The 14,008-nt window shown below is 35.9% G+C and overlaps 1 protein-coding gene across 1 annotated transcript in view; it reads left to right on the forward strand.

Annotated features, from left to right (window-relative positions):
* The window catches only part of Tll1 (tolloid like 1), a 147,846-nt gene that overhangs the window by 73,754 nt on the left and 60,084 nt on the right, over nt 1-14,008 (forward strand). Inside the window, exons 2-5 of the mRNA XM_048330724.1 lie at nt 3,964-4,074; nt 7,236-7,316; nt 8,899-9,051; nt 9,590-9,707. Of these exons, the coding sequence (XP_048186681.1) occupies nt 3,964-4,074; nt 7,236-7,316; nt 8,899-9,051; nt 9,590-9,707 (463 nt within the window). The remainder of the gene's footprint in view (nt 1-3,963; nt 4,075-7,235; nt 7,317-8,898; nt 9,052-9,589; nt 9,708-14,008) is intronic.

Here is a 14,008-nt window from a genome sequence, read left to right on the forward strand (position 1 = left end):
GAGCACTGTCCCTGGCTTCTTCCCGCTCAAGGCTAGCACTCTGCCACTTGAGCCACAGCGCCGCTTCTGGCCATTTTCTGTATATGTGGTGCTGGGGAATGAACCTAGGGCCTTGTGTATCCGAGGCAGGCACTCTTGCCACTAGGCTATATCCCCAGCCCCTCATCTTCTTAATTAAGTTTATTTTTAGGTATTTAAGTTTTTGAGGTTTTTGTAACTAGGATTGTCTTCCTGATTTTCTTTTCCTCAGCCAGTTCGTTATTGAGCGATAGAAGAGTTACTGATTTTCTCAGCCTGTTCATTACTGAGAGATAGAAGGGTTTTTGCATGTCGATTCAATATCTTTCTACTTTTCCAAAACTGCTTATGAGACCTAAGTCATATTCAGGAAAATGGATGTAACTAGACACCATCATGCTAAATGAAATAAGTCAGATGGAGAGAGACCAATATCACACGTTTTCTCTCATAGGTGGAATCTAAATCTTAAAGAATGAAAATAGTATCTGTGAGTATTTGAGGATGAAACCAAAGGGAAGGGAGAGATCAAAAGGAGAAGCTGAAGGGAGGTGAATGTGATTGGAGAAGTTTCATATGTATGAAAATAGAATTGAAAAGAAAACCCTGATATAATATGATTTAAAAATAAGTGAGGGGGAGGATAAATGAGTAATAATAGAAGGGCCAAATTTGGTCGAAATACCTGATGTGCACATGTGGAATTATAATACTACCCCTACTTTGTGCATATTAGTACACACTAGTAAAATGAACTATGGTGGATATTAACAATTTTAAAATGTTTATTCTTTTCCTTTGATAATATCAAGCTTTACGGATGCCTGTGACCTCAGATGCATTAGGTCTGTGCATGGATGAACCACTTCATCCCAGCCTATTGCTTTACTTTTCAAGAAGTCATTTGTTGTTTTGTTTTTCCCCAGAAGCAATTTATGGAGTTTTCATAAATGCCAAATGATTTTGAAGTTATTAGTTTAGAAAGTAAATAAATAAAATGGGTTATGTCCTCCAGAATGGTTCTGTCTCCTTTCTCACAATCATTTATCTGGCCTCAGGACTTCCTTTTTAATTGCTCAAGAAAAAATATTTTGCTTCTGTTAAAGGATTCATCTTGCTGGTCTGGGTTTGATGTAATCTATTGGGGTATGAATAGTTCTGCACATGAAAAGCTATCACAAGAAAATGAAATCTCAAAAATATTAGAACTCTAATTTACAGATGCTTTGTTTATTATGTAGAATGTAGGGTTGGGAAAACCTGCAGTTTGACAGTGAATGTGCCTCTGTTTTAAAGGTAATCAGCCAAGAGTAAAATTTCATTCTAGTTGGAAAATTTGAACTTGAAAGGGGTGGGCTGGATGGCAAGGGGTAGACAAATGAAGAAGGGAGGAGGGAGGATGCAGTCAAGAATCCAATGTATATCGTACAAAAATTAAGAAGGGTGAGGGAAGAAGTGGACGGGGAGGAATGGGTGAGAATGTTGAAAGGGGAGACCAATGATCAAGGTGCATTGTGTTCATAAACTTCTTTGTTAAAGAGCATCTCCTTTATACAACTAAAGATGATAAACATTAATGATAATGAAGACAACGACAATAAGAATCACTTGTTAAAATGTAAGGACCCAAGGTTCTTCTCTAGACACCCTAACTCAAAGACCAACCCACACCTGCTCGGTCTTAGGCAAAGTGAATTTCAGACAGTGTTCCAGTCTCTGGTTGCCTCAGCACTCCAGTATTATGAGGACTAGAGGCAGAGTGCCTACCAGGCAGTGCCCACAACTACTGCCAGGGAACACATGTGATGGGGGTGTGGAAAAGTAGCACATTTGGATTACTTTACAATCTTGAAACGGTATGAAATTTATCCCAATGACAACCAACAAACATTATATTATAATGGGAAAAATATTTAAATTAGACAGATCATCTTTTTCTTGAGATGAATGATGCTGTCAGGGGGTTTGGATTATTATTTATGTTTTCTGCATGCACAAGAAGCCAAATTCAAGTTTACAACATGGATTTAGTTTTAGGCATCAAACTTAGCCAGGGTTATACATGTTTTTATAAAATGATTTTCAAGACTTGGTCCATCCATGATGGTAGACAATAGTAAGCATCCCCTTATCTTTATTACATTTGACAATGAACAAATTATGGGTGACAGGGAAGAATTGTTGGTTGAGAAGAGAATTCAGATTTGTTTTTGTTTTTGGGTTTTTTTGGTAATGGCACGAGGGCTGCAATTCAGGGTGTGGGAATTGTCCTGTTCATTAGGTTTTTTTTGTTGTTTCTTTTTTTTTTTGCTCAAGGGTATTATTGTACCACTTGAGCCACAGCTCTACTTCGTGTGTGTGTGTGTGTGTGTGTGTGTGTGTGTGTGTGTGTAATTGGAGATAAAAGTTAATGGACTACCTGGGCATTCAAACTGTGATCCTCAGCTCTCAGTCTTGTGAATAGTATTGCAGAATGACTTTTCCATATGTTGCAGTGAGACTTACCTAAATTCTACCATCTTCATGCCTAAATTTATAAGTGAATCTAACTCCTTACCTAATGTCAGTATTGTGACAGGATTTAAATGAATAGTTAACTAATTAATTTCCTATTTTATATTTATATGAGCAACTTTTGATCAAAACCTAAAAGTTTTCATAGCTTTTAGGAGTAGAGCTTAAATGTTATCAGTTAACTATTAAATATACTAACTAAATTATACTAACTTGTTAAAGCAAGTTTCATCAGTTAACTAATTATATGAACTCTAGTTCTTTTTAAGCTTACTTTCATTAAGATTCAAATCCAAGAAAGCAGTGATTAAAAAAAGAGTGGATTGTTTTGACTCTGTAAATTTTAATTTATTTCCTCCTATCCTTTTGGGTTTTACAGGAGAAACTCAGAGGTTAAGTGAAAAAGAAGAAAACACATAAATGTGTATCAGGAAAACAAATATCTCCAAGTTTCAAGGCATTTGTCAAAGTTTTACTGAGCTGTGATGACCATATTCTGTCTTGAGCTTGTTATGTCTTCTGAAGTAACTGGGCTGTGACGTCTGGCAGCTCTGAAGGACCAATTGGTTTAGTTTGGATTCCCAGAAGGAGGCCATTTCCTTCTGATGTTAATGTTTACTTCTGACCTTAAAAGAGAAATTTGCATACTCGTTGTAAATGAACTCTCTATTATTTCACAAGGGTCTATAGAGCTTTGCTTTATTAAGGATCATAAAAACACGGCAGTCACAGTGTTTTCCAGGCTGTAAGAAAATGGCTTTGAGGCCCTTCAAGTCATAAACCATGTCTTATTTGTCACAAGCACACAAGGGCCTGGCACCTGGTTTTAGTTTAAATAAAAGTTGACTTACATTTTATTATTGGTAAATGTGTGTGCATCTATAGAGACTCAAAGGCAACGTCATCTTTAGAGAAATGCACTATAAATATATAAAATGCATTAAAGATGTGAATGAATGGGTAGCTATGGTAGAACAATATTCTGTTGTCTTGCTTGTACCTTGCTGCATAAAATTACCACAGCATGGGGTTTAGTTATTACCATTTCCATCTGTTTGTGAAGATCACTTTGGCTATAGACTTCCATAGAAAATACCAGTATGGTAGCTAGACTTTCACAAACTTTGCAGAACATATCATCATTGCCCATTTCCCCTTTTTTAGCACCCCTGTAAATCACCAATAACCTTCTCATTCAACGAAACGATTTACTCCATCCCCACAAACATAAAGTTTAAGCAAAACATCACCAAACTAAATCTAATAGAACCAGCAGTTACACACATCTACAGGCCGTTTATATTTATTTATACGTATTAACTGCCAACAGATCCTGTTAGTATTACTTCAGTCATGCTTTTTGAATTAGATTGGTTGCGTCAATTCCACTTCTGCAATATTTTATATTTCAATCCAACTTTTCTTTTGTAGCTGTATTTTGGGGCGATATTGCCTTAGACGATGAAGACTTAAATATCTTTCAAATAGATAGGACGATTGATCTTACGCAGAACCCTTTTGGAAGAGCGGGACATACAACAGGTATGGCTAATGACCTGACTCGTATTCATTGTGGAGAATGTATACTTGGACTGCCATAAAGATTCTTGGATCATTATTAATTTCTCATGGGTCTGATTAATTTCTTACACAGAAATGAACATGAAGCAGCAGTTTAGGTGACATGCATGGTTTTTGTTGCATTATTTTAACAAAAATTTTATAGTGTTTATGTAATTGTTTTGCACATGATAACTTTTTGATTTTATATAGCAACCCTATGAAGTTCAGTAGTAATAAGACTGTGATTTGCACATGAGGAGATAAACTTAAGAAGTCACATAGTTTTCTTATTGTCAGAGAGCTGGGCACTGACAGAATCAGAATGAAAATTCAATTCTAAGAAAGGCCACAAAGTCCAGCATCATTTGCTTATTTCTCCTTGGATATTTAGTTGCAAAATGTGGGTGATTCATACACTGATTACATGGAAACTTTAGAATAGTCTTGTATCTGTCCATATCCATCTTTTATAACTTTAATGAAAAACTCTGGAGAAAAATTCCATTTTTGTTGTTTTGAACATGTTTAGGTTATGCTTGTGTGAAAATTGAAGTATTTTAGAAATTCTTAAGTTCTCACTTTAAAATATCTTTAATTGAAATCAAACAATTTCTTTTTCTTAGAAAGATTTGTATTCTGTATTCTATTTTGGATGGAAAAATAGGAAGGCTAAAGAAAAACCTGTTTTGATCAAATTACATTCTCATGACAATTCAAATTTTCTTCTAATTCATGAAAATTAAATATGTAGTTTCTTTGTGGTATCTAAGAGACAAATGCATCTTAGATGTAAGGACTACTGTGAATCAATGTTTCTATTTATGTTTACTACAATATTTTTGTTGCCACAAATGTTGAACACATGGAAAAGAGGATGGTTCAAGAAACACCACTGTAGCAGTACTTTTTAGATTCTATAGCTGTTAGTTCATCATATTTTCTTTGAGGCATTTACATACCTCAATGTGTACAAAACAACATTTTGACATTAATTGAATGATATATATATATATAGTTTATACAAAACATATGGTACTGAAGTACTGTTCATTGATTGATTAATTTCAGTGCTAAGCATTGAATGCAGGGTCTTGTGCATGCTATACAAACACTCTGCCATGAAGCTACACCTCCATTTCTTCCTTAACACTTGAACACTGGTTGGGTAGTGAAAACTCTCCAAGAACAAAGACATTATTCCAGCTAAGAAAATTACCAGAAACAAGAACTGCATGAGGTAAAAATCTGAGGAATTTATTTAAGCTGATAACGTACCAGTTAAAAATATTCTGCCCTTTCTGTATAGGTAGTGACCTTTCTTGATACTGTCATTTCTGAAATATGAGTCATTCCAGGGGGCACATCTTGTTTTGGTGGAATTATAGCACATGCCATGGATGTGCTCATTGGCATTCCCTCTGGTTGCTGTTTCCCACTTAGCACTTTCATGGAAGCCTTTGTTCTGGATGACAAAGTGATGATAGCACTCAGAGAAATTCTAGATTCATTTGAAGTTGCATCGCTGGCTTCTGTTAAAACTTTCCATTAGCTTTAATGTTATTTAGGTCATTTCTTTAACTTTCCCTTGACTTTGGACTCTTAATTTTTAGTCATTTAATATTTGTTAATACTGCTATTAAATTTTAAAATTGCATTTAAAATTAAGCCCTAAGAGAATAGAAGTGAAAGAAAAGCAATACAAATTTAGACATGTAGCATATATCAAATTATACTCATAATAACAAAACATTATTTGAAATGCATATACGACAGGAATACACATGTGCAAATTCAGTAGTAATTTTCATTCTTCTGGTAAATTTCCTATTACAATGTTCTCTCTTTGTTTTTTCAAACTGTCTCATTTCTTTTTTTCAATCATTTATACTAACTGTATTTCCATCACATATTTTCAAAATTTATAGTTTTTCCATAAATATTTATTAACATGTATATTTTCATTGTTTTAGAACATGTGACAGATGATATTTTTTTTTCCTATTTCACTGAACTACCTATAAAATTCTATTTCAATTGGCAGGAGACTTGTTAAATGTTTATAAAAATGTTACTCCCAACATTATTGTTTTAATAGCCTTGAAACACTGATTTGTTAATTCTGCAATTCATCTTATTCTTATAATTGTCTGATTCTTACACAATGGTACTTCTATTTTCTCATAATTAGCCCTCTTTTAAAATCTCTTTCTATGTGTTTCAGACCTGTCATATATAACTAGTCACCACAAATGGTCATTTCAAACACATCGATGCCATAGTTTAACAAGGTTTCTGGTAGCATTTTAGGAATGCATACATTTAAGTATGACCTCATCTTTCTAAAATGTTTGATGGAAAAAATCTGAAAACTTTTTCTGAAGATGCACAGTAAAAATGTGACTGTGTAATGCAAATAATTAGACTATTATTCGTCAGCGAACAAGCACTCTTAATTGCCTTATAAGGATGTTTGAGTTTTCCTTTAAGAGGAATGTCATTCAACATTCATTTAGATTGTTACATTCATTTAGATTGTTACCTTTGACTATTTTTTTTTGGATTCTATGTTATGAGCTTCTCATAATTTAGAAGACCCAGTTTTCACAATTTAGTTATATCTTTTCTGATTCTTGATTCTTTTACATCCTCAAAGTTTATCAGAGCTTTGGAGCAAACCTTGAGCTACAAATTGGTTCTTCCAGCGTTTGCATTTCCATGACTGGCATGGAATCTGAAAACACTGTGTGCATAGGGGAAATAGCTGGAAGGCAATCAACAGGGCAGAACAACAGTGCTGTCATTCTGCAGAGCAGTATGTGATGTCAAGGGCACAGGGAAGGAAAATATCTCAGATTATCCACAGATGACTCAATTTCCAAGATGCCCAAATAAAGGAATTGAGATTTCTTTTTGCATCCCTCCCACCTCCTTATGCTTAGTTGCCAGCCTTTGAGAGTGTAGAACTTTTAACCTCTACAGAGGTTCATTGCAAAGCTAACACTTTGAGACCACAAAAATAAGATGGCCAAAGAAAAACCAGCATAGTTGATTCTTATTGTTCATCAGTGTGAGGTTTTTATTATTGCAAGAGCTTTAGAGTACATTGAGTTTAACTGAACTATTTCCTTTTCTTTTCCTAGGTGGGCTTGGAGACCATGGTATGTCAAAGAAACGAGGGGCCCTCTATCAACTTATAGACAGAATAAGAAGAATTGGCTCTGGTATACCCATGTTTATTTAACATTCTGACTCTTGATTTGCTACATTTTCATTGGCATCATCTATTCTCTTTCTCTCTCTATATGTACATGCATATATTATCTACATCTACATTTTCATCGTTATCTTTCTCTCTCTATCTATATATCTATATATCTGGTACTAGCAGTTGAACTCTGGGTGTCTCACTAACTAGGCAAGCACTTTGTCTCTTGAGCAAGCCAGCCGTTCTTGCTTTATTATTTTTGTGATAAGGTCATATACTTACACCCAGGTCAGAGTGAACCACAATCCTCCAGCTATGTTTTCCATGTAGCAGGGATTAAGGATGTGTGTCATTGTGCTCAGCTGTCTGTTGAGATGATAACCCCACCAACTTTGTGCTCATGCTGGCTTAGCATTGTGTTCCTCACAGTCTTCACTTCCTCAGTAGCTGGCATTATAGGTGTGAGTCACCACAATTGGCGTGATATAAGTTCTATATTTGTGACAAGTTAAAAAGTTCTTTTAATTTATTTTAATCTTCCATTTATTTAAAAGTGCATTAGGGCTGAGCACCAGTGGTTTATACCTATAAATCCTAGCTACTCCAGAGGCTGAGCTCTGAGAATCCAGGCTTGAAGCCATCCCCTGCAGGAAAGCCTGTGAGATTCTTACTTCAGTAATGCATCACAAAAGCCAGAAGTAGAGCTGTGGCTCAAATGGTCGAACACTAGCCTTGATCAAAATAAGCTCAGATACAGTGTCCAGGCCCTGAGTTCCAGCCCTAGGATAGAACACACATAAAACAAACATTCAGATATTCAAAGTATATGCTTTTGAGGACAAATGTTCCTAAACAAAGCTGCTTTGCTCTAAAGCATGGACAACATAGACACATTGGATATAGGCATAGGGGAATTCATTCATATTCGTTGTGTCAATGTATTTATGAGTGTGAGAGCATTTGACTCAACTGCAATGGAAAAATTAGCAGGAAAAATTGTGCCAATCTGTGAAAAGCAGATACTCTAACAAAATATGAAAGCCCAGCAAGAAAATAAATGACTGGAGACTTGGAGCTGCTCTAGCATAGACAGAATTTTATGTTGGCTGGTTCTTTGTATTACATACCTTGGAATTTTGCTGTTACTGGGATGAATTTGAGGGAGCTGGAACAGAGAGACTCTATTAATTCAGCTGGCCAAGAGCACATCTACTGTAAGTACATTATGTGATACCTATAATTTTAGACTCTATTGCAGAATACCAGTCTTGAAAAAGGCTAAAATATTTAGCTGAAATAGAGTCTTTTTGACTACCACAAGGATTGCTAATTTTTCTCTGGCCTTACAAGCTTACCTGATTTGTATCTGCTGTTGTATAGAAATGCGTCCAATTTGTGAATAGAAATCGTTCTTTGACATGGAATACTTCAATATTTTACTTTTTAAAGTGTGTATGTTTTTCTTTAATGTTTTTTTGACTCCAGGCAGATTTATACAAATCTGTAAATAAGACATTTCAAAGTTTTGTCCTTTAAGAGGTAAGTGATTTCTTGACCCAGGACTTGTGTCTCACAGAATGTTTTAAATGTCACTTCAGGCTTGGAGCAAAACAATACAGTGAAGGCAAAAATATCTCTAAAATTCTCAGGGCAGTATGAGAAAAATCGAGTTCCCAGAGCTGCTACATCTCGAACTGAAAGAGTATGGCCTGGAGGTGTGATTCCTTATGTCATTGGAGGCAACTTCACTGGTAAGATACTCTTAGTACATCTGTTGTGTTACAGAAAGAAAAGCTACATGTATATCAAGAGTGCATGTTTTATTAGAATATTACTCTAGAAAACATAGCATCCAATTTAAACTTGGAGAAATACCGTAACTCACCTAGGTTGCTAATTCATAAGATTTGAGCTTGAAAACAATTCTCTTGAATCTTATATTGTAAGAGTCTAAAGTCCTGTTCTGGGTTTTAAGCTAAATTGCAAATGTGTCTGTTAACTTTGGGCTCTGATCTCTTTCACGGACAGGAAACATGGCTACTTCATTTATGGCATCTTGTACTGACATATTCGTAGAGATAATAGGCTTTAACCTTGTGATTGCAAAGTGAGTGTGGATTCTTAAGAGTGACTCATTCCTGGTGCTCTAAACTAGGTTTCTGTGGTTGATGATAGCAAGGGCATTCTGAGCCACCCAGCCAGGCTCAGACTGGAGGAAGCCACCACAGAGCACTCCTTCCTGGCACAGATATTCTGTCGTTAAAGTCATGCGATTTTTTTCCCCTCCAGGCAGCCAGCGAGCCATGTTCAAGCAGGCCATGAGGCATTGGGAAAAGCACACATGTGTGACATTCATTGAAAGGAGCGATGAAGAGAGTTACATTGTGTTCACCTATAGGCCTTGTGGGTAAGTAGAAACAGGGCAAGACTTCAGAAAGTTTCCAAGACAAGGAGAGAAAATTAAGAGCCTACAGGTGGCATTTATTCCTTTGTGTGAATATGGTCCTTTGAGACACTTTTATTCGATGATCACAGCATTTGGTGCCTCTATGACCACAGCTGTTCCTCTTGTCACAAGAGCATTTCCACTCAACTTGTTAGAACTTTGAATAACTGTGGTCCAGTATTTCTGCTGGGCTTCTTGTACACATCTATGCAGTGAACTCTATAGTGCTGAGATGTACCATGCATATTGGTTTTCTCCATATTCCATGTTAGGAACCAGTTCTCCTATATCTCCAGCCTCTTACACTGCTCTGCCTGGCCTCACCCATTTGCTGTTACTACTGTTACCTGTGTAAACCTGCTGGTCAGAGCAAGATGACAGCTCTTCTGAGATGAATTGTTGTTACTTCCTACACTCTGTGATGGGTGTTGTCTTCCAGATTTGATTCCTACAGGAAAAACGGATACTTTCTCAACTCAAATTCCACGAACTGGGACAACGCTGTGTTACATTTGGATATGCATTTCCACAGCATTACTGATATTTTACATTTTCTTTCAAAAGACAGCACTCCTCTAACTCCTTTGACAATGAGGCATGTACATCAGTAATATCCCAGAACATTTTGGGAAATGCTAGCTTGAGACCGAAGCCAGATTCCTTGATATGACATTTAAAGAATGCCATAAACTAACCACAGCATCGACTTCCAGCTGCTTCTGCCACCACATCGCCCCATAAATCCCATCATCTAGCCAAGTCGCAATCATAGCAGTTTTCCAAGCTGTGTCGCAGGCTCAAGAAGGTCTTTTGTTATGGAAGTTTTCAAACTTATCTCTCCTGTTTTTGAATGCATTTGAATGTATGTTTAAATGAATTAAATTTATGATTAAATCCAGCCTTTTCTTTTCCTAAGCAGATGTGGTTGGCTATATTGTCTGCTTATGTTTTGCTATATAAATATCTGGACTTTCATCTTATTACCACTTTTGTGATAGACTATTACAAAACAGTGAGTTTTATCTAACCTATTTTTTTAAGCTCAGTACCTTGAGCTTTTATATTTGACTTATGCCACCAGCAGTCATTTTTTTCTTCTGCTTTTAGGTTTCTTGATTTTTTTTTTTTTTTTTTGCCAGTATTGGAGTCTGAATTTAGGGTGTCACACTTGCCCATCTAGGTGTTTGGGCTGGTCCTGTATCATTTAAGCCATGCCCACAGCTCAACTTTTTACAGGTTATATTAGAGATGGAGTGACATGGAAATTTCTGCCTGAGCTGGTTCTGAAATATAAATCTTTCAGATTAATAACTCCTAAGAAGCTAGGTCTAAAATTGTGAATTATTTGCACCCATCTTCAGTTTGTTTCTAAAATAGGATCTCCAACTAAGTTTTGCCCATGTTGGACTACAATGGTGATTATATTACCTCCATTTTCTGAGTAGCTAGGACCCTTCCTGGCTCATTTTTGACATAGCATTTTGTTCGTATTTCCCTGGGTCCACCTGGAACCAAGATATTTCTGTCTCTGCCTCTGGGTAGCTTCCAACTATTCTTATAGTTCCATTTTTAAATTTTTTTTTTTTTTTTTTTTTTTTTTTTTTTTTTTTTTTTTTTTTTTTGGCCAGTGCTGGGCCTTGGACTCAGGGCCTGAGCACTGTCCCTGGCTTCTTTTTGCTCAAGGCTAGCACTCTGCCACTTGAGCCACAGCGCCGCTTCTGGCCGTTTTCTGTATATGTGGTGCTGGGGAATCGAACCTAGGGCCTCGTGTATCCGAGGCAGGCACTCTTGCCACTAGGCTATCTCCCCAGCCCCCCATTTTTAAATTTTTGGCTGAAATTTCTTCTGAAAAGAAAATTTTTGTTACTCTGCTACAGCTATTTGAATACTCTGTGATGACATTTACAAAGAGAAGTAAAATTAAATAATTCTTTTAGTTCTTCACCTAATCAGAAATGGCAATTTTGGGAAATATAACTTCACTAGGTCTTGGAGTAAGGGGGCATTAATTATTTTGCCATGTATTCCATCTTTATTTTGCCAAACATTCCTAGAAGACAGTTTAATTTAAAAACATGATATATTTCAATTTTGGCTATGAGTGAAAGTAAAGTAATTTATACATTATTATCTCTATAGATCTTTTTGGATAATGCTATAAATTATTATTAAGCAATATTTAATTAAGTGATGTTTCTTTCAAAATTACTCTAATTTTGGCTGGATAGGTTTTAGTTATACTTGAAAAGTCTACTACTTTGATACATCTATTTAATATTTAAAAAGTACAAATCTTGACTGTCCTCCCTTCCTTCCTTCTGAATATCGGTTCAAGCAGCTATAGCTCAGCTTACGCATTTCTAAATACATAGTGTTTTTAGATGAACACATCTCCCTTCCTTCCTACCCTTCTATTTGGAAAACAAACAAACAAGTACTGAGCACATACTACTTAATCAATTTCTGGTCACAATAAATACCTTTATCAGGATTTCTTGCTCTGTTTTATTCCCCCCTGATTACTCTTTCCCATTTACTATCATGCCCTCATGGTTTTGCTTGTGAGAGTTTAGCTGTTAAGAAGGCTTTCCCCTTATTCTTCCCTCAGTGGAAATCTCTCCATGTTCACTGATTACTGGTCTTCCCATAGTGAAGTTGTTCTCTATGAACAGCTGTGTATCGACATCTTCCTGGGTCAATGATCAGGACAGTTGATACGCGTCTTTTTCCCCAACAGTGCTCACATTCAGAATTTCTTTTGCAAAGTACTATATTCTCACAATATAAACAAACATGACTTAATTTGGGTAACTTCTTTGCTATGATATCACTAGGTATTTCAATTTTATTATTATTGCATTAAAGCAGCAGGTATTTTAGTTTAAATCTCCAAAATTTGCAGGGCATCTTGTTTTCCTGTATCTAATATATGCTAGATAAATGATGAATAAACTTTCGAGTATGCAATAGGTATCTGTATAAAATGAAACCATACTATTAAAGTTATTCTGAGATTTTGGGGAAAAAGTACTGCTCTTTTATTCCTATTATTGAATTTTAGAGCCTTTACATATAGTTTTAAGTGCTGTAATAGATTTACAGATGAGTGTATCTTGTTCTATCTATTGAAATGGCATGAGCTAAAATTCATGGCTTTTTAAAGCCTATGAAAAGTAAGATTGGGAGTTCATGATTTATATTCATAGACATTCAAAAGGTATGTCAGTTGTATTTATGTTGGAAAACAAAATAGTGAAATTTTGTTTTATCATTTGATCGATTTATTTTTGACATTGTTTTCTTAATTTTGTAAATTAAAAGAGGTTTTGATGATACCTAGTGCCATATGATGCCCAACTCTTAAAAGATGAATTAATTAGTACCCTGTATTGCTGTCTGGGACGTAAACTCTTTCTCTGAAAAATAATGATTGAAGTTTAGCTGTGATTATTTTGAGCTTATATTTGTACTTAGTATCATGGCATACTCTTTAAAACTTACTTAAAAACTGGATGTGTGCTATGTGTTGACTTCTGTGTACAAGAAACTTCTGTACTGTCACACACATGTATGCATGTATACACATAAATGAATAAATGGAAAGTTTATTTTTGTTAGAAAACTCCCATGAGTGTGTATTAAGTATAATAAATTGGCAAACAATTGCAGACGTCATTCCTGGATATTTCACAATTTGATTGATAGTCCAGTAGACTCAGTGAATAAAATAAAAATCACACTCAAATATTAGCTCAATCAATTGACTTAAAAAGAAGCGTGACATAGCTAGATGATGGACGTTTGTCTTGAGAGGGCTATGAGACTGTATGGTGTCAGACTATGACAGGGAGTGACACACACATTTGAAACAAAACATCGAGAGCCATGGAGAAGGAAACCGCCTAACCAAGATGACATTAGATATGGAGATGATGTTTACATCACACCCCCAGAATCCCAGAAAGTAAATCCAATCAGAGACATCTAATATGGAGCAATGACCAGTTGTTGATTTTTCTCCATCAGTATGATTTGTCCAGTCAGACCGTATACAGAATAGAATAGCATAGACTAGGAGGCTTGTAAACAATAGCAATTTACTTCTCACATTCTGGGGGCTGGGCATGTTAAATGATTGACTGTCTGTTGAGTACCCACTTCCTGGTTCCGACAGGTAGGGGTTCTTTCTGTGTCCTTATGTGATTGAGGGACCAAGGCAGCCCTAGAAAGGCTTCTTTCATGAGGGTCTTGAAACCATTCAT

The sequence above is a fragment of the Perognathus longimembris genome, chromosome 21, assembly GCF_023159225.1.
Source record: "Perognathus longimembris pacificus isolate PPM17 chromosome 21, ASM2315922v1, whole genome shotgun sequence".
NCBI lineage: Eukaryota > Metazoa > Chordata > Mammalia > Rodentia > Heteromyidae > Perognathus > Perognathus longimembris.